An 18395-nucleotide genomic window follows, 5' to 3' on the forward strand; every position below is an offset into this window, starting at 1 on the left:
ATTGCAGTCTTGGCACTACAACCTGGGTTGATTCAGATTGGCACTGATTTATCATAGTGCTGTTTGTGATATAGCTTTTGAATTGAGATGCCAAAGAGCAATCTTCGATCTTTGCAAAGGAAAATAAAGATAGGTTACTTACCTATATTTGTTAATCAACATGGCCAGCTGTGGCTTTCTTAAGGAGATACTGGACTTGAACTTTTAGACAGTTACAGAAACTTGCTGTGGGATGGGATCATGAAGTTGGTCCTGTTGGGGTAATACAGGGGCTGAGAGATTTAGAGAAGACCAGGATTGGATTGCAGAGTTTGATGGATTAACTGAAGCCAGATATTGTTTGGATTATGTCTATCTGGGACACTGAATTAATCAATTAAATGAAGTTTCTCATGATACCAGGAGGAGCAATAAGGTGAGGGGAAGTCATTGATTGGTTCTTTTACTTCTTTATTCACAAAAGCTTTGCAGACTCCTTGTAGTTGGTTGCAATGTCAATGAGGTGGATCAATAGGGTTGGGATTGGTCCTTGCCTGACAATGGTGATTACCTGTGCAGACATTGTCAACCAAGTCTAAATGGTATCTTTTAAAAGTGGAATTTGCATTTATGGTGGGTTTCTGTAAGTTTCTTTGGCAGCCTGATGTCTTGAATGAAGAGAGATGGAATGGTTAGGATCTCAATGATGCACAGTTTCCTTTCTTGTTTAAATTCAAAGGAGAATCACTAGCAGCTTTCTTCGGTTTTCCTCTGTTTTGGCTAAACAGGGAGAAGGTCATTGATGTTACAAAGCCATGACTGCATTTTAGCCTATGGTGCATGTATTAAGGACCATCAGAATTCACCTATATTTTTCACTGCTAACCATTTATCACCACATCTGCCTGGACAGGCCGTTAAAATGTCCGTAAGTCAGTACTGTAAACCTCCCGGGCAAATCAATTCAGAAACCCCTGCATTCACAAAACTGAGCCTGTGCCATCTTAATAGCACTGAGGAAGAATGATCATGTATTCACCTTCTGAAAACAACTATCTTGGTTAAGCATAGAGCGTCATATACAGCTCACTCTTGTGACCTACTAACCAACGAAGCCTGCAGAAAGTTGCAAAAAGATCATCCAGACTGAAAGTCATTGAGTATTTTGTCCCTCCGATATAACCGGAACTTCTGCATCATGATTAAGAAATGTGCCAAATTCAGCTGTATATACATTACATTGAGTTGAGAAGTAAATTATATAAGTCACTTCTGGATTTGTAAGTGAAACACCTCTGTGGCATAGAGCTACAATTTTTGTTTGAGATTGGGTTTTTGAATTATTGACTGTCAATTGGGGTGCCCTATTTGCTTCTTGAAACAACTTGGTCTTTTGCTGGCAATACCAAAGATTTGCAGACTTAGAAAAAAAATGCATTAAATGCATCTTAAACAACAGTCACTTGACATGGAACCTTTCTAAGTGTTAAGTTTCTCTTTCCAGGAACATCAATTTGCTTCATCAGCTTATTCTGACTGTTAGAAATGGGGTCTTTGGTTGGTAGTCAGGTTACCCCCTGTCCAAGCAAGGGCCCTCACTCTAGTCAGGGTAAAGGAGAATCACACTCAGTTAACCCCGTTCACACCCTTGGTAGCTTGGCACGAGCAGACAGGCTTAACTTCAGAAGCAATGTGTAAAGTATTTGTACCAACACACACAGTAATACAGTGAAGACACTACAAAATGGACACCACACCAGTTTAGAAAAATATGTAATATTTCTCTAAATCAAACAAGACCAAAACGACAAAAATCCAACATACACAAGTTAAAATATGAATTTCCAAAAGAATAACAGTCTTACTCCATAGAAAACAATGGAAACAATGATTTTGCGCAAAGTACCTGGTTAGCGTAATAAATGAAGCCTCACGGGTGAGCATGCGTCGGAAAAGGCAGCGATACGTCGATTCCTTCCTTGCAAGGGAAGCCATGTGTTGTTTCGGCAATGTGTTGTTTTTCTCCCTTGCAAGAGAGCAATGCGTCCATTTATGGACTGGGCACCTCGGATCTGCGCAGGTTCATGAAGACTTTGACGTCCAGGGACAATACGTGGAAAATCCGATCGCACAGTGTTGGAAAATTGCGCTGCATGAGGTTTGCGTTATCAGCTGCCGCAAGCAGGTGTTGGGCGTCGTTTCTTCAGTCGCGATGTGTCGATCTCCCAGCTGTAATGCAGGTGGAGTGTTGATTTTAGCCGCAAAGCTGTTGGTTCATTGTTTATCAGCCGCATTGCAGAAGGTGCGTCGTAAATTTCCCCACACGGCATCATGTGCATGGATTTTCAGCTCTTGTTCCGCCAACTTCACCTTTCAAGCCCCCAGGGACCAGATAGGGCTCCACTTGGCAGGAGTCTACGCAGAGAGTCCAAATGCTGGCAGAGGAAGTCTTTGATGGCCCTGAGATTTCAGAACAGGAGGAAAGCTCAGTTCAAGCCCATGGAGATATTTCACAAGCAGGAATGCACAACAAAGTCCAGTCTTTGTCCCCTTTCACAGGCAGACGCAGCAACTGCAGATGGCAGATTTCAGATCTGTTGGAGAGCGCTGTACCTTTATCACCTATTTAGAAGGATTCAAATGAAAACATCTTTGTTCATGAAAACAGAAGACAGACATTTCTGTTTACACAACGAAGTAGAGAAAGCTGATCTGCCTTTCAGCATCTGACTGGCTTATGGCCTTAATATTTTCATCATTACAGTAGACTAACTTCTAAACAAACACTTCAGTCCATTCTTTGCTATTGACTATCAACTGTGGTCCTTCCACAACATATGTTGCATTTCTGCTACTTTGGTTACACTCATGAATTATTTTCTTGCACAGTCCAGAGCTGGTGTAGTGAATGCAGTTAGAGACTATAAATACATATCATGCAGACACTTCCTAAGGTTTCATTTTATCTGCATTGTTTATGAATGTATTTACTCTTTGACCCTTCTCTACATTTTTGGTGTCTTCATTCTCCTTAGCGGCCCCTTCTATTTTTCTTCTCTCTGTCCCCAACCTCCATCTGCCTCTTTCTGTTCTTACCCATCTCTGTATTGACTGCCATCTTGTGAAATTAGCTCTTATTCATACTTAAAATGCTCCTGCTGTATGAACTTTTAAGAAACTGTTATAACAACATATTTTGATATCATTTACTCAAACTTAATCATTTGTGCTTTTTGTTGTACTTCTGGATTTTACTGGATGTTCACTGGATTTTATACAGTGTTTTTAATGAAAACAATACAATAAAGTAATTCTCCATCTTTATCTCTCACGCCTTTTGAGTTGTGCATTTAACTAATATGCATCATGTTGCATTCTGCATTTTACACATGATAGTGTCATCTTACCTGTATTAATACCAGTTTGGGTATCACCAATGAAAATATATTGTCTCGTTCAATACCGGTCTTTTCTTTTTCCCCATCGGATATCCCATGTTTAATAATTAATGCAAAACCCTCAAGCCAGCATAAGCAAGGAATCACACTTCTTATTAGTCAGGATGAATTAGACGTCTCTTAATTACAGAAATATGGCTAAGAAACAATGTAATCCAACCAGGAAGGCCCAGTACCTCTACAGTATTCTAAACCCTTCACCAGTTACACATCTCTATAGGAGGTACAGTAATAGCCAAACATGTAATGCAACCCTTTCCCTGCATCTGATAACTGTGAACCTTGTTCCGTGTCCCAAGCTAGACACGCTTCTTGTTGTAGGACTGTGCCCTCGCAGACAGTGTACTATTGTGAAGAAGGTCTGAAATAAGGTATCATTACCAGGGGTGTGTCAGATTTGTTTCAAATACCTGTTTTCGAACTCTTATCACAGACTGAATGCCTGCAAATCACAGTTTCCTCATGTTGGAAAATGGGTTATTGGTAAGGGCAGGTAGGTACCTACACTTAGCAATAGGCCACTAACCTCCACTTAGGTCCAGTTAGGTCTCAGTAAGTTAAACCCAGCTCAACCCTTGGTAGCTTGGCAACGAGCGACAAGGCTTAACTTAGGAGACAGAGTGTAAAGCATTCAAATATCACAAAACAGTAATTAAATAAAACACAGGAAACAGTTTAAAAATCCAAAACCAATTTATGAAAATAGATTATATTTTCATCTTTAAAATTACACAAAAACAAATAAAATCGGATAAGGGGAACCGGAGATATGAATTTTGAAATATATATATTTTTTTTTTTAGCGCCTAGAAACAAAAAGTGCCAATCGGGTCATCTGGCTACAGCTCGCGGGAGGCCTCTGTCAAAAGTTTACCTTCGGACTTAGTCTCTTTTCTATCCGACCTCCTGGAACTCTTCTCCAGATACGCGTCGCAGGAATCCTCAGTGGAGATTTTTACCTTCGGACTTAGTCGTTTTTTCGAGGTGAAAATCCTTCGACTGGGGTAAACCTGGATCTCGATCCGACGTCCTTGGAGCCCTCCTCGGATACGCTGGCTGGGAGGGCCCGGTCAACTTTTTACCTTGGTACTTAGTCTCTTTTTTGGAGATTTTCTTCACCGGGACGAACCCGCAAATCAGGCTGGGTCGCGGTTGAGGCAAGCTGGCTAGAGTTGCTGCGGCGGATCGGTCCCTCTATGGAGCTTTTTTTCAAAAGTTCTCCAAACTTCTGGGGCTTCTCTCAGATGTTCTTTTAAGGTTCTTTGGGGGTCCACAGCTCACCCCAAGAACCCAGAAGGTCTGAGATGATCATTGGGGGTGTGGAATACAACTCCCAGAATGCACCTGGTGCAAACTCCTTTTTGGCCACTGGGCAGTGGTCAGCTGGTGGATTTCTTCAGGAGTTGGTGCAGGGGACTCTGGTTAGCAATTTTTCACCTGTAGCAAACAGGGAGTCCCTCCTTGAACCAGTTGAAGCCAGGCAAAGTCCTTCTTGAGGTGAAGCCCAAGTGTGCAGCTGGTGCAGTCCTTCTGAATGCAGGTTCCAGGTGCAGGCTAGGGGTCCAGCAGGGCAGTCCTTCTCCTTTGGTTCTTCCTTGTTGGAATCTGATGGGGATCTGAGGTGTGGGTGCAGGTCTGCCAGTTTTGTCCTTGCTCCTGGGTGAAAAACAGGGGGGTCCTGATTCTCCAATCAGGTGCAGGGTCCTTCCCCCTGTGATGACCACTTTCTGGGAAGTGTGCAAAAATTAATCCCAGGAGGCAACATTCTTCAAAAATCCATCATGGCTGAAAATGATTTTTGGAGGTTACATCCGGCTGAGCTCACCCACTGGTGTGGCTAAAAATCACAAACACACCCCTCTCCTGCCCTCTCCTGATCTAATCAAGGGGGCACCTAGTTGTCTGGGGTTGCAGGATGTGGAATGTTGTTGGGTTGCTCCAAATGTCCTTCTCTGCCTTTGAAGACCAGTTTGGCAGCCCCTTCACACCTCATCAAGGCAGCCTGGCCAGGCTGCCAGAGGCTGGCCAATCAGAGCACAGCAGCAAAAACAATGTAGGGCTGAAATTGGCAACTTTTCAGGTAAAGTTTAAAACTCTTTACCTGAACAAGTTATATTAAATCCAACAACTGGAAGTTGTGGGATTTATTATAACAATTAATTTGATACCAAACTCTTGTATCTGTCATTTAAGGGGATTTTTAAAATTAGAATAAAGTCTCCCCATTCTAGCCTATGAAGGCGGCCATTCACTACAATGAGGGAAAAAAATGTGGCTGTTTTTACCTCACCAGGGCTTATAAAACTACTTTTATAAGGTCCCTGCTTATAGTTACATGGCACCCAGCCCATGGGCACATAGGGCACACCTTAGGGGTGACTTATATGTAAAAATAAGGTAGTTTAAGACTTTGGAACTACTTTTAATTCGAAAGTCGAATTTGCATATAACTTTAATTTAAAAGCAGCCAGCAAGGCAGGCCTGCCTTTAATATGACACTGGGCACCTCAGCAGTGCACCTGTGGGTGCACTACCTATGCTGTGGTCCCTAAACCTACATGCCCTACTATATACTAGGGACTTATAGGTAGGCTAACTTAGCCAATTATATTTAGCCTAATTTGCAAATCCACTTTACACAGAGCACTGGCCCTGGGACTGGTAAGCAGTACCCAGGGCGCAGCCAAGAGTCAGCAACCACCAGTACCTGTCCAAAAAGTGTGGGGGTGACCAGGGCAAAAGGAGGACTTTCCTACACCTCAGGGGAGGGAAACTCCCTATTTTCAGTTGTGTAAGACCTGAAAAAAAATGAATTAGTTATATGGCAGTTGTCAATCTCACAACAGCAGTTAGAGAAAAAATCTGCAATTCAGAATAAAAATATACTGAGAAACATGGGCTGACCACCTGCATTTTGAGAGGGATTGCGTTCTGCTCATTGCAGTCTAGATTTTACACTAGTGTGCTATTTTTCAGTACGAGGTTCAGTTCCATCTTTAAAAAAGCACAGTTTAGCGTTCCTGAGCAGAGGGCTAGTGAATACCACTGGCTTTCAGGCCAAACTGATATTTGAGGGGCCTAAGGCTCAGGTGAGCACGCTTTTGGAGTGCAAGGGATAGTAATCAGCAATTGTGACAGACCCCCAAGGTCAGTAATTATGCATGTTCCCATGTGAATATGGCATCTCTCTCATCACCCCCTCCTCAAGACCCTTGCAGGTGAGGGTCTTCACCACAAGTTACTTTCTGAATTACTAAGGAATCTTCTGCGCTGTCCCACTCCCAGGAGTCCAGCGCATGGTTTCATATGATTATTTTGGAACCATTAATTGCTTCAAGATTAATATTACGAGATTAAGCCTTGAGTAATAATACCAAGTTACTATTGTTATTGTTTTTTTTATATAATTGGAATAAATATTCTGTTTTAGTCGATGACAATTTTTTTTTCTTTCCTTTTCTTAGGCACGAGATCCCTCATCCCTCTTTTTTATGGACTTTTGTCTTTCTTGTATGCAGATAAACACATCTTATCCCCTTATTATTATTTGTATATATAGTAAATCACTTAGAGATGATCTCTGTCACAATTCTGTGACAGGTATGAAGGAAAAGATGTCGATGAATGTGGCACCAACTGGGTTCTGTGTTTGCATGCAATTGAAAGCCTGCAGGAATAGCGAGAACTGTAAAAAAAGAAGAAAAAAAAAATACAAGTGAGGGGCAACATAAAAGAACATATTATTAAGGGTCATTACAATTGCAATAATAATTTTTGTGTGTATTGCCTGATTTGCCCATTTGAGAAGAACTTTGTGGGCAGCACAATTTATTGTGCCAAGAAAAGAGTGTTGGAACACAGAAGAGCGATCAAACATCATGATCAAAGCTACCCAGTATCAAGGAATTTCAAGATAATCATTTTGGCAATGAGAATCTACTCTGATTTGCAGGGATTGATCAGGTCAAGGTAAATAGTTGAGTAGGAAATAGGGAACAAGAACTGAAAATACTAGAGTCCAAATAAATAATAGAATTTGATACACTTTTTGGGCTGAATTTGAGTGAAGAAATGTGTGTTCATTTGGGCTAGATAGGGGGGAGAACATTGTAAAATGTATGGAGCCTTATTGGGATGATTCTGGTTTTATATTTACATATATTTGTGGGGTTGATTTCACTTTGTTTTATTTTCACTGTTTGGGATAATATAGGGAGTCGATGGCAGTAGGCTGGGCCAAATGTATTTACATTTATTTACATTTGAATATGTGGCTCTATGGCTGCAGGACAGTCTGGGTTGCTGCGATACATTTTGCTTCATAACGCAGTGTACTTGGAATCCACAGTAGGCCCACAATGGCTGTACATAATATAATAAATAAAACATGATCTGTTTACTATTTGAAATGTATTTATTATGGAGGTTCCTTTTATAATGAAATTATGCTGTGTACATCAAGGATTAGGTTTAGCCCACTAGGGCTTGATTGTGATTGCGTTACATAAGGGATTAGATAAACAGGAAAGATTTGCAGGTGGATGAAACACGGGCCCTTTAGATTTCCTATATAGAGAATGTTGTATGATTACAAAACAATTGAAATATTTATATTGTATATTACAGTCACTGGCACCTGATAGATTACTGCAGCGTATCAAAGATAACTAAGTTTGAAGATGGCCTCCATCGTCAAGGCTATAATATTGATATATGTATCTTTTGTCCGTCATTTGTGTTTGTTGTTATTTAAAGATGTCTATTTCAAACCCACTCCATCCATGAGCAAGGATAATTTTCTGCACATATATATATGGACCATTTTCCATAGGAAAAGCATTTTGTGACTTGCCTATATCTTTGGTGTCATTTGACGAATCTTCACAAAATTTTCCAAATACAAATGTGCTGGTGATTCTTGTTGCACATGGAAAGTTTCAGGGTGATCTGTCAACCTGGTGCTGAGAGATAGAGGAGATTAAAAAAAGTGCGTTTCCCATGTTAATTCCCACAGGTGTTCTGAACACGACCGCAGCCCTGGATGGAATTACACCAAATGTGGCAGAAAGCTAGATTTTGTTCCACGGATTGTGCTTTTTGTTATTTGGTGTAAATTTACTCAGTAATTGTCGAGAAATTTAAGGAAATCCAAATCTAGGGTTCCGGATCTTTTGCAACGAAGTCGCAATTATCGCAGCAGATTCACAAATACCCCCTCTGATACGAATGCTGTGATTGGTTGGCTGCAACCTGAGCAGAAATTAGCGGCCACTATTTTAGGTAACTGGACATGGTCCCCCAGGCTGAAAATTAAAATCAATAGTAGTATAAGGGGTCAGGGTAGAGTTACTCTGACTCTGTTTAGCACATAGGGGTCTTTGAGGAGAAACAGGTTATTTTTTCCCACGTGCAATATTTGCAAATTCGTTGCAACAGACAGTGCGCCCCCGTGTAAGTTGTGATGATTTTGAGAATATCGGTCAAAAAAAAATCACAGACTTATTCAGAAACTAATGCATTCACTTAGACACACTCAGGCACTCACTCACCCGCTGACAGACCCACTCAGAGACTCATACACCCACTCACAGTCCCACTCAGACTTGCGCACCCACTCCCAGACCCACTCACTCATGAACCCATTCAAAGACCTACTCAGACACACCCATTCACAGACCCACTCAGACAAACACACCCACTCACCGACCCACTCATACTCATGCACTCACAGTCCCACTCAGACTTACACACCCACTCAGAGACTCATGTACCCACTCACAGACGCACTCAGGTGCTCATTCTCCCACCCACAGATCCACTCAAACCCTTGCGCAGCCACTCAGACCCTCACGTACTGACTCAGACCCTCACCCACCCACTCAGACCTTCAAGCACCCACTCACAGACCCACTCACACCATCACGCACTCATTCATGGATCCACTCAGACACTCATGCACCCACTCACGGACCTACTCAGATGCTCACACCTACTCAGTCATGCATCCACTCACACATCCACTCAGACTCATGCACCCACTCAGAGACCCACTGAAACACCCATGCACTCACTTACTGGCCCACTGAGGTACTCATGCACACACTCACACACCCACTCAGAGACTTATTCATGCGGGGTTAGGTGGTTATAGGTGGTTGACTGCAGGGCCTGACCATAGGCCAGGCCCTGCATCCAACTCCCACAGCGCACGGCCAAAGGTCATGCATGCTGCAAGATTGGGTAGTCATAGAGGGTTGGCCACAAGGCTGGTCGTAGGCCATGCCATGTGGCTGACCCCCACCGCTCATGTCCGAAGGCCTTGAACAGTGGTGGTTGCATTAATGTATAGTAATTAAAATTACTTTACGTTAAAGAAGCAATAGAAATTCACTGAAAAAAAAACAAAGCTTACAGGAGAATTATAGTTAGAAAATGGAATAAAAAAAGGAGAAATTCACTTTAAAAAGCAGAGGTTACTCACGCCCAAAGGTAACTCGCACCCTCGCCATGCACTGCTAATTACCCCCATATATTACATCACTCATGACATCTTTGATAACATCATGGATATCAATGTAACATGTGCAGTATAATTATTTAGCAGAAAACTGTGCATGGCAGGGGCGCAAGTTATAGTTACCTTAGGGCACGAGTTAGTTACTAGACCTAACCATAACTATAACTGCTGAAATTCTATATTTTTGTGTAAGTAAACTCAGATCCTTACTATAATGCCCCTGTAACGTTTGTTTTTTAAGTGAATATGTATATACATATATCTCACCACAAGGCAAAATAGTGCAGTAGAAGATCTCGAGTTTGATAGAAGATATGAAACATTACAGAATAAAGAGAATGTGCAGCAGTTGTGTTGTAACCAGCTGGTTCTCTGCTTTTGTGTTTCAAATTCTGAATTCTCACAAAAATCAAAAATGATACCGTTATTTTAAGAAATGTAAAATGCCTGTACAGTTCTAAGTTTTTGAAAGTTGTGATCTTTAGCTTTTGAAAAGAAATGTTCTAAGAGGAATGTTTGTTTTGCCAGATTAAAGAGGAATGAATCTGCAGTTTCCGTCCAAAACTATTTTCATTTTGATTCTCTTCAGAAGAAACTCAAAGACCTTGAAGATGAGAACATCGTCCTGCGGTCAGAGGTAACAACCTTTCTGTTGAGTCGTAGTGACTTAGCTGCATTTTCAGACAGGCCAGACCTTTCTCAGTCATGCCATCACCATAAATGTTTGTATTAAGGCAAGTAAAAAAACGAATAAAATGGCAAAGATATTTTCTGTAATAATGTTCAGTAAAAAAGTTATTTATTGTTGCATGGAACATCTGCATGCAACGCAGCCCTGAAACATTTTAAGCCAGGTGTACTAAACGTGGTAATGGTCACAAACAGCTTAAATCTCTGTTTGCAACCACAAACTTTATTAATAATGTACTAAAACATTTTACTAGTCAGTGAATGTTTACCTACTCCTAGATTGGCTTTGTGACTACATTCCGAAACGCTATTAGGAAGGGGTATGCCGTAGAAGTCACTTCTAAAATAGCGATTTGGTATGAAATATATCAGAGTTTTGAGACCGAAATCCGAAAGTACGACATTTAAAAATTACCAACTCCCGAGTTGGGCTATTAAGGCAATCGCAAAAGTTCAGATCACACACTGCAACTTGACTTTTACAGCCAACAGTTACTACTTCGGGACCTTAAATCTTTGGGGCTTTGTTGGTTTAGCACAAAGCTATCCCTAGGAAATTGCATGGGTAATTAAAGCTGGCTGTTGTCCTCACTGCCAGTAAATAAAGCAGCCTTGTGTTTGAGAACCCATAGGAAAAGTAATTTATTTACTCCAGAGAGACCCCTAGGGCATATTGAGTCATTGAAGCAGAATCCCAAGACAGAGGACCAGTTGATTTTATGTATTGCACAAAGACAGTTTACATGTTTTTGGCCAGATATCCTAATTACTGCGATTCCAGATTACTTCTAGAGTTTAGTAAATCTAAAGAGGCATTGAGTTATAGCAAAAGGGAAAACGTTTGTGTTGCTCATGGAAGCTTTATAAAAAGCCAATTGTCAGACCTTTCTGTTCGGCCTCATAGTGCCTGTGCCAGGTTGAACCTAACCCGAAAATAAACCTTTCTGCATCATCTGGCTACTCTTCTCACCATCAGTGTGATCTGAACGTCAAGTGGAAGCCAAGGCTGATTTCAAAGGGTTGGGTTGCTACTCTCATTGGTGCAGGCACCATAATCGGAGCATCATTGAAAGTAGATGAATGGAAGGCCTTCCAAATTGTAATCGTATGCAGCATGCTTTGCTTCGCTACTGTATAGTTTTTAGAGACAGCGCGAGTCCATCCTCCTGCCATTTCTAACATAGTTGAATTGTACATGGGTTTCCCCATCTGAAAATCTGCAACTCTTCAGCAAATTCATCTTGCATTACACAAGGTGTTGGCTTCATTTTGAGACTTCTACAAGGTAGGTTCCTAATTAATCAGTCCATTCCAAATAGTTTTTTTTAAATATTGGTGTAAAAATGTGAGCAGGACTCAAAAGTATGGCGATTAGTGCATTTCATTACACAAGAAGAGAATATTAAATCCAACTGATTTCCACATGTACAGACACGAATGATTCAGTGTAGATGCAAAGTAACAGTGCACTTTAACAAGTAAACAAGCCAATAGCATCGCAGTCTGCCAGCACTCAGGTCAGCATAAGTCCTGGAACAGCTTATTGGAAACTTTTAATTAATAAGGAGAACCCGAGGGAGAATAGAAGGAAAGGGTGGTACTTCATAATTTAGTTGCTCCTAAGCGCGGTCATAGGACTTCAGCACACAGTGATCAGTCTTTCATGGTCAAGTCCTCAGGATTGCCAATTTAGGGATCTTCTTTGCTTTTGGTGTAGAGGGGCGGGAGCACCGATCATCTGCTCCGCAGTTCATAATCAGAGGCCCAACCCAATTTATTTAAAAGATATCTTATGCCGTAGTAGGTGCATATATTTGGGAATTCCATGCTATTAAAGAGAGTTCCTTCCTGCACTCGAAGAATGGAAAATAGCATCCATGAAATAAACCAATGGAATCGTATTAGGAAACATATGAATTTGATGCAGCACCTGTTCTGGATGTAAAAGGGGTCCTCAGCAATCCTCAAAGAAGTCTAGATAACTTGCACGTGCTGAAAGGAAACCATATTGAGCTGCAGCCTCATTTGGAGGTATTTATTGTTCTGAGACATTTTAACCTGTTTTATTTGGAATGCACTAAATAACTTCGATACGTACTCTGTCAATGCTCAATCAAAATATTTGACTAAAAGTCAGACAGATTCCTTCCCCTTTGGTTTACAATGATTACATTTCTTTCAGGCAGGTATCTGGCAATGCTACATGATGTTACTGCATCGAACAGTAAATCTGTAATTATGTGTTTTCTCGGGATACAACTCTTTCTTCTGTGTTTTTGGCTCACTAGTACCCTAAGTGAAGCCAAATGGGTTCCTTCAGGTGTGCTCCTCTCCTGATTAGTTGTACAGGATCTGTTCCAAATAAGTATTTTGTCCTAGACAGTCTTCAGTTTTTTATTGAGCCTTGCATTAAGTCATTGTAGTTTGCAGCCTGCAGTATACTGATGACATCAGCACACTGGAGAGACATCAGACGCGTGTGTTCGCCACCTACTGCTGCAGCAACTTTAAAGTGTGACCAAACCAAGATTAAGTTTTACTTTTAAAATGTGATAGGACACTATCCAAGTCTATTCTATTTATGGCATCCTTCTTTTGCCAAAATGGTATGTCACTTGTGCTAGGCAGTTCTACTCCCTGCAGTCGATTCTAGTTACATCCCAAGCTGCCTGTGCAGGCTCACGTGGCCTGTACGTTTCAAGCTGCACAGTTCCAAACTTTCAATCCTCCTGGTAGTTTAATAACTTCTAGTGTCTCATATTGGAGGGCATGCCTTTACTGCCCCACCTCCTCAAAATGTGCATTCCCTTTGAGATCAGTTCTATGTTCTGCATCTGGTGTCACCACAGCTTCTACGACGTGAAAGCACTTATTCCCATGCTTAACTCCTTGGGTGGACTGCCTTTGGAATCTTACCCATTGGCTAAGTTGCAAGCTTCAAGGTGCATACCTCCAGCCCCGAGTAAAATCTTAGCTCAAGGTAAGAAGTCTTATATTTTTTTCTGCTGCTGTCAACATATTTTGTTCCTTGAGTTTGGCTTCCACTTCTGACCAGTACTGTTACCTCCTTCTTGTTTGAAGGGAATATGGGATCCTGCTGAAACGCATTTTTTTTTTAAACTTGTCCCTTAGAGATAATGAAGAAAATGAAAAAATGCAAGAAATGAACTTTTAGAAAAAAACTCACAACTGCAATACTAAGTATAGAACTGGTGCGGGATGCTGCATTTTAACAGTGTCCTTCTCGCTGCTGTCCTGGTAGTAAGTAGCTGCGATATGCTACACTACGGCCTTGTTCCTTTGACTCTCAGTATAGTCCTGGTGGGGACTGTAGGTCATGTTTCCCTATCTTTAGCCTTTGATGTGGTGCATATTACCTGTACTATATTTTATTAAACTGGGTAAAAAGGAGGACGACTGTGATTTACATATTACTGCCTCTGATTACCATAGATTTATTCCTGTTTTTTGGAGCTTTTCATAATCAGTAGGATTACATCTCATGGACTTCCTGAGGTACTCCTCCACTACATTTACTCTTGCACACTTTTCTAGTGTTGGCAGTTCGCAGAAGTAAATATGGTAAAAATGTGCATTTGTTATTTTGCACTTTTCTGTCTTTTTCTAACCATGAAAAATAAAATTGGCTTTTCTCCTTTCCCTCTGAAATGATGGGTTCTCTGCAGGCACTTTCCTGTTCTAATGGCCCTCTTGCGTAACCCTTTTACAGCTCTAAGGTGGAGAACATTTACAGTTCTTGTGAATACCTCCTAAATTCTCTCTTTGTAGGTTTACTCTGCATTCTCAATAGCCGTTGGCTTGATAACCCATACTTTTATTTCCATTTAGTAGACTTAAAGCTGCGGACATTTCTGCGAAATTGGCAAATTCTCCTCATTACCAAATGGAATTTGCAATTGGAAAATATGCAGCAAATTCTGATTTTTTGAGTTTAGTTTTGCAATTACTATATATAAGATCATTTTTTGGGTTTTAAATTAAAATTATGACCAAACCGCTTTGTGAACCCAGCTCCAACTTTTAGTATTGAGGATGTCATGTTGTTTCTTTGATTGGGTTTCTGAGCTTATTCTTGTTAGTTTAGAGTCCTGGAATCTTACACACACATATATACACATTGGTTAGGTTATTATCCTTGATTTATATTGTTTTCTATATCCCCTTAAACTTATCATGTAATCTTATTTTTACCTTTTGCCAGCTCTTTCTAAGGGATAATATTGTATCGTTCTCAGTTTGATCAGATACTTTCTCGTGCGCACACATTTCCTAATCTCGAGCTTGTGGGCCTAGTTAAAGGTGTATGTATGTTTAAAGTAGAAAGTGGACATAAAAGGAAATCATATGTAGAGGGAAATTATATTACTTGATCCTGCACTTAAAAATAACGTTTAAAATTGCCTTATTCAAGTAATGATTAATACATATTTTGTTATCTTTTGGAGGATCCATTAAATAGAGCAATTAGACTGTTATATTAGTTTTCTGTCTGAAGCACATTAAATGCTACAATAAAATACTGAGACATTTTTTGACACCACTGCCATCTATTGGCAGATGACGGAAGTGGTGGTTTATCAAGTAAACTACATGAAAACGAAAACCTGCCACTTCAGTGGCTCTAGTGCAGGGATCTTCAAACCTTTATGCACTGAGCACTCAAAGGAAAATGTTTCGAACTCCGTCCCGCTCTCTAAAACCTTATGGCAATGATTGGGTGAGCGACAGGGGTAGGTCTGAGTACAGGTGCGTAGCATGTGAGCTCACTTCATGAATACTTTTTCTGTGGCTCATAATCTACAATAAATGTGAGATTTGTAATAGGGCAAGTTCATCAATCAAAAATAGAAACTAACCAAAAATCTGTGTTCCCCATAATTTGGGTGTTGTGAGCCCCTTACACTCCTGGGCCCCAACGCAACTGCACCTACTGCAGTATTGAGAACTGTGGCCGTGAATGGCAGTCTGTCTCCTCTGCCTCGTTCACCCATTCCCCAGCATGCCCGATGTACCCGCCAATACCTTTGTTTTCTTTTACTTGTATATACGTGGACTCGGCCCAACAGCATAGAACACGTTACATGAGCACCGGTTATATTACACAAGGTCAGATTCATTTGTTTGGAGATTAAGTGATTTGCCCAGAATCAAAGAAAGGTGAGCTGACGCTGCGACTTGAATTGTCAGCTGTTCTTGCCATTAGAGCATATCTTCCCCCTTAAGAAAAGAAAAAAATAGCTCCAAGTGTTGCCCTCCTTTTTGTAGTAAAAGTGCCCTTCGCCCTAATCCTACCAAGGAAAACAAACCCCCGTACCCTCTTTATTATGCTAGAGAAAGGTTAAAATTTGTATTCAGTTGGTCCCTCAGACCTCTGGGACCCAGTGCCGCTGCACCTGTTTCACTGATGATAGCTACTGCATTCTGAAGTGGGCTGTTTCCTCTTCCCTTGATTAAAAACATGGGGTCCCATCTTGCCTCATCCCCCTTGCTGCCATCTTTCTGACGCCCAAAGTAAGGTGTCTCCTCAACTTCAGTTTTCCTCTCCCGTGTGCCATTTCTCTAAGGCTCAAAGTAACACTGGCACAGCGAGTGTGCACTGGTCCCTCATGCAAGCAAGGAAGGAATGCAAAATAGGCATATTTGGGGTTTAGAACGGGTCACTGGAATTGTGATTTTGATTTTGTGGCCACAGTATTTTCTGCATAATTATGGCTTTTCCAAACTTGCCACATAATTCATTATCTGCTGCATAATCTGTAAATTTGAAAAATGTGAACAGAACAAAAATTAGTTTCTAGCTGAAAAGTTACCAAAAAGGCCTTCTCAAGGTTGACTGGTCACTTTTCTGTTGGTTATTGCTATTGTTGGGTGTTATTCTGGCATCATTGCTGGTCTAGCGCCTTTAGAGGTATTTTCTAATTGTATTGTTAGCTTTCCCTCGGCCTAATGTTCTGAAGAACATTTTCACTGCCATATGGTAGTAGAATGCAAGTGGATAACACCTTTGTGTTTCCCTTTTGAACAGGCATGCCATTTGCAAACTGAAACCATCACGTATGAAGAAAAAGAACAGCAGCTTGTGAACGACTGTGTGAAGGAATTAAGTAAGTTTGTCACGAGAGCTTATATTAATTTCCTTTACAAGGCGGGGCTACCTATAGGTAATGTAACCTGAAAATCAGTGAGGAAGCTATTAAGTTTGATATATTGGAATTGTTCATATTCTTCTTTTTAGTGGGTGGCTAAGATCTCAATATCGTTTGTATTGGTAAATTTTAGATGCTAGAAATGCACCTGTCAGGCCGAAGATTATTCTTTTTTTTTTTTTTTTTTTTTTTTGCAAATTGGATGCGCTTCACCTCAATCATTATTCAGTATAGACTTGCACTGTGTTCACTCCTTAGATATTGATGTCATCAATGTATGATTGAAAATGAAGCATTGTAGGAGGTTGATGGTGAATGTGGTGTTGTATCCTTGTGTATAACTAGAAGACATATTTCAATAAAAATATCATATTCCTGACTATTTCTGGTATTAGCTGGAGACTATTGAACTCCACAGATGGCGATAAGTTTATTTTTAGTACAAACTGATACTGATAATGTTTTTGTTGGTGGTTGTGCAGCATTTATTGCACCTCCAACAATGAGTACACTTTGGCTGAGTTACATGAGAAATCGTAATTCCTGTCCCTAATCTACATCAAAATGTTTTGTTAAGCCAGAGTGGGTAGTACTATTTTACTTACTCATGGATTACTAGACATGTTTGACCTTGACTAGTGCATTGATTTTCCTATTTATGCCATCCATGTCCAAGCCGGCACTAGATCCTCCATGTTTGTGAACCCTTGCCATTTGAAGCTTTATCATCCCATAAGCCATGTATGCGTGCTGTTATCACCTATTCAGCTCCATGGCTCCTGTCTCCCCGGGCACCACTGCAAGTGCCGTAGGATGCAATGGGTGCTCTCTTGTTTTCGGAGCGTGCATTATAAGGCATACTGAGACATTTCTCATCTGACTGTGTCTACTGCAGGTCATTCTCTGGTAAGCAGCTAAGACGTTCTGATCATATCAGTAATGTCTAGTGTAGGGACCTCCAATTGTGGTAACGTGTTTGTGTTTTGGGTCTTAGGAGGATTCAAAGAGGACTGTGTAGTAGGAATAGCAGGGGTGCTGGAAAAATTTAAAGAGAAGGTTCTTACACTGAAGGCAGAAAAATTAAAATGCAGGAGCCTTAAAAAATTGGAAAAAGAGTTTAAGTGATAAGGAACAATTAAGTCAGATGAAGAAGGACCCATGTTCATCTCTGGTTGTTCATCCCAGATATGGGTGCAGCTTAATGACAAAAGTATGGATTTCTGTAAATTTATAATCTGAGTTCAGATCCTTTTGCCAAGTAATTTTTTACCTCGAATATGGTTACTTTTTAATAGCTCTTCAATACTTTGGAATTCTCGTGTTCATTCTTCAAAATTGGTTTGATGCTTATTGCCTATAGGATTAAAGGACATACACGTTTTTGTCTTAACTATTAGAGCTTGAAAATCTGGCTCTTCAAATAAGATGACTGTGGTCAACTACCAACAGGACATTCTTTTCAGGGTTGCTGTCACACTTGATTATCATCATCATCATCAGATATCTTAGTACTATTATAATTTACTTACTGAAGCAATTTGATTATATTTTTATTTTCTTCGACACTATTTGATCTTTAGGAAA

General features: G+C 40.6%; 1 protein-coding gene across 11 annotated transcripts in view; it reads left to right on the forward strand.

Annotated features, from left to right (window-relative positions):
- TRAK1 (trafficking kinesin protein 1) overlaps positions 1–18395 on the forward strand; it is a 269898-nt gene that overhangs the window by 149477 nt on the left and 102026 nt on the right. For all 11 annotated transcript variants that reach the window (XM_069211499.1, XM_069211490.1, XM_069211489.1 and 8 more), the window contains 2 exons: positions 10483–10591; positions 16691–16769. In XM_069211499.1, coding sequence (XP_069067600.1) covers positions 10483–10591; positions 16691–16769 — 188 coding nt within the window. The remainder of the gene's footprint in view (positions 1–10482; positions 10592–16690; positions 16770–18395) is intronic.

Source organism: Pleurodeles waltl, chromosome 10 (assembly GCF_031143425.1).
Source record: "Pleurodeles waltl isolate 20211129_DDA chromosome 10, aPleWal1.hap1.20221129, whole genome shotgun sequence".
Lineage (NCBI taxonomy): Eukaryota > Metazoa > Chordata > Amphibia > Caudata > Salamandridae > Pleurodeles > Pleurodeles waltl.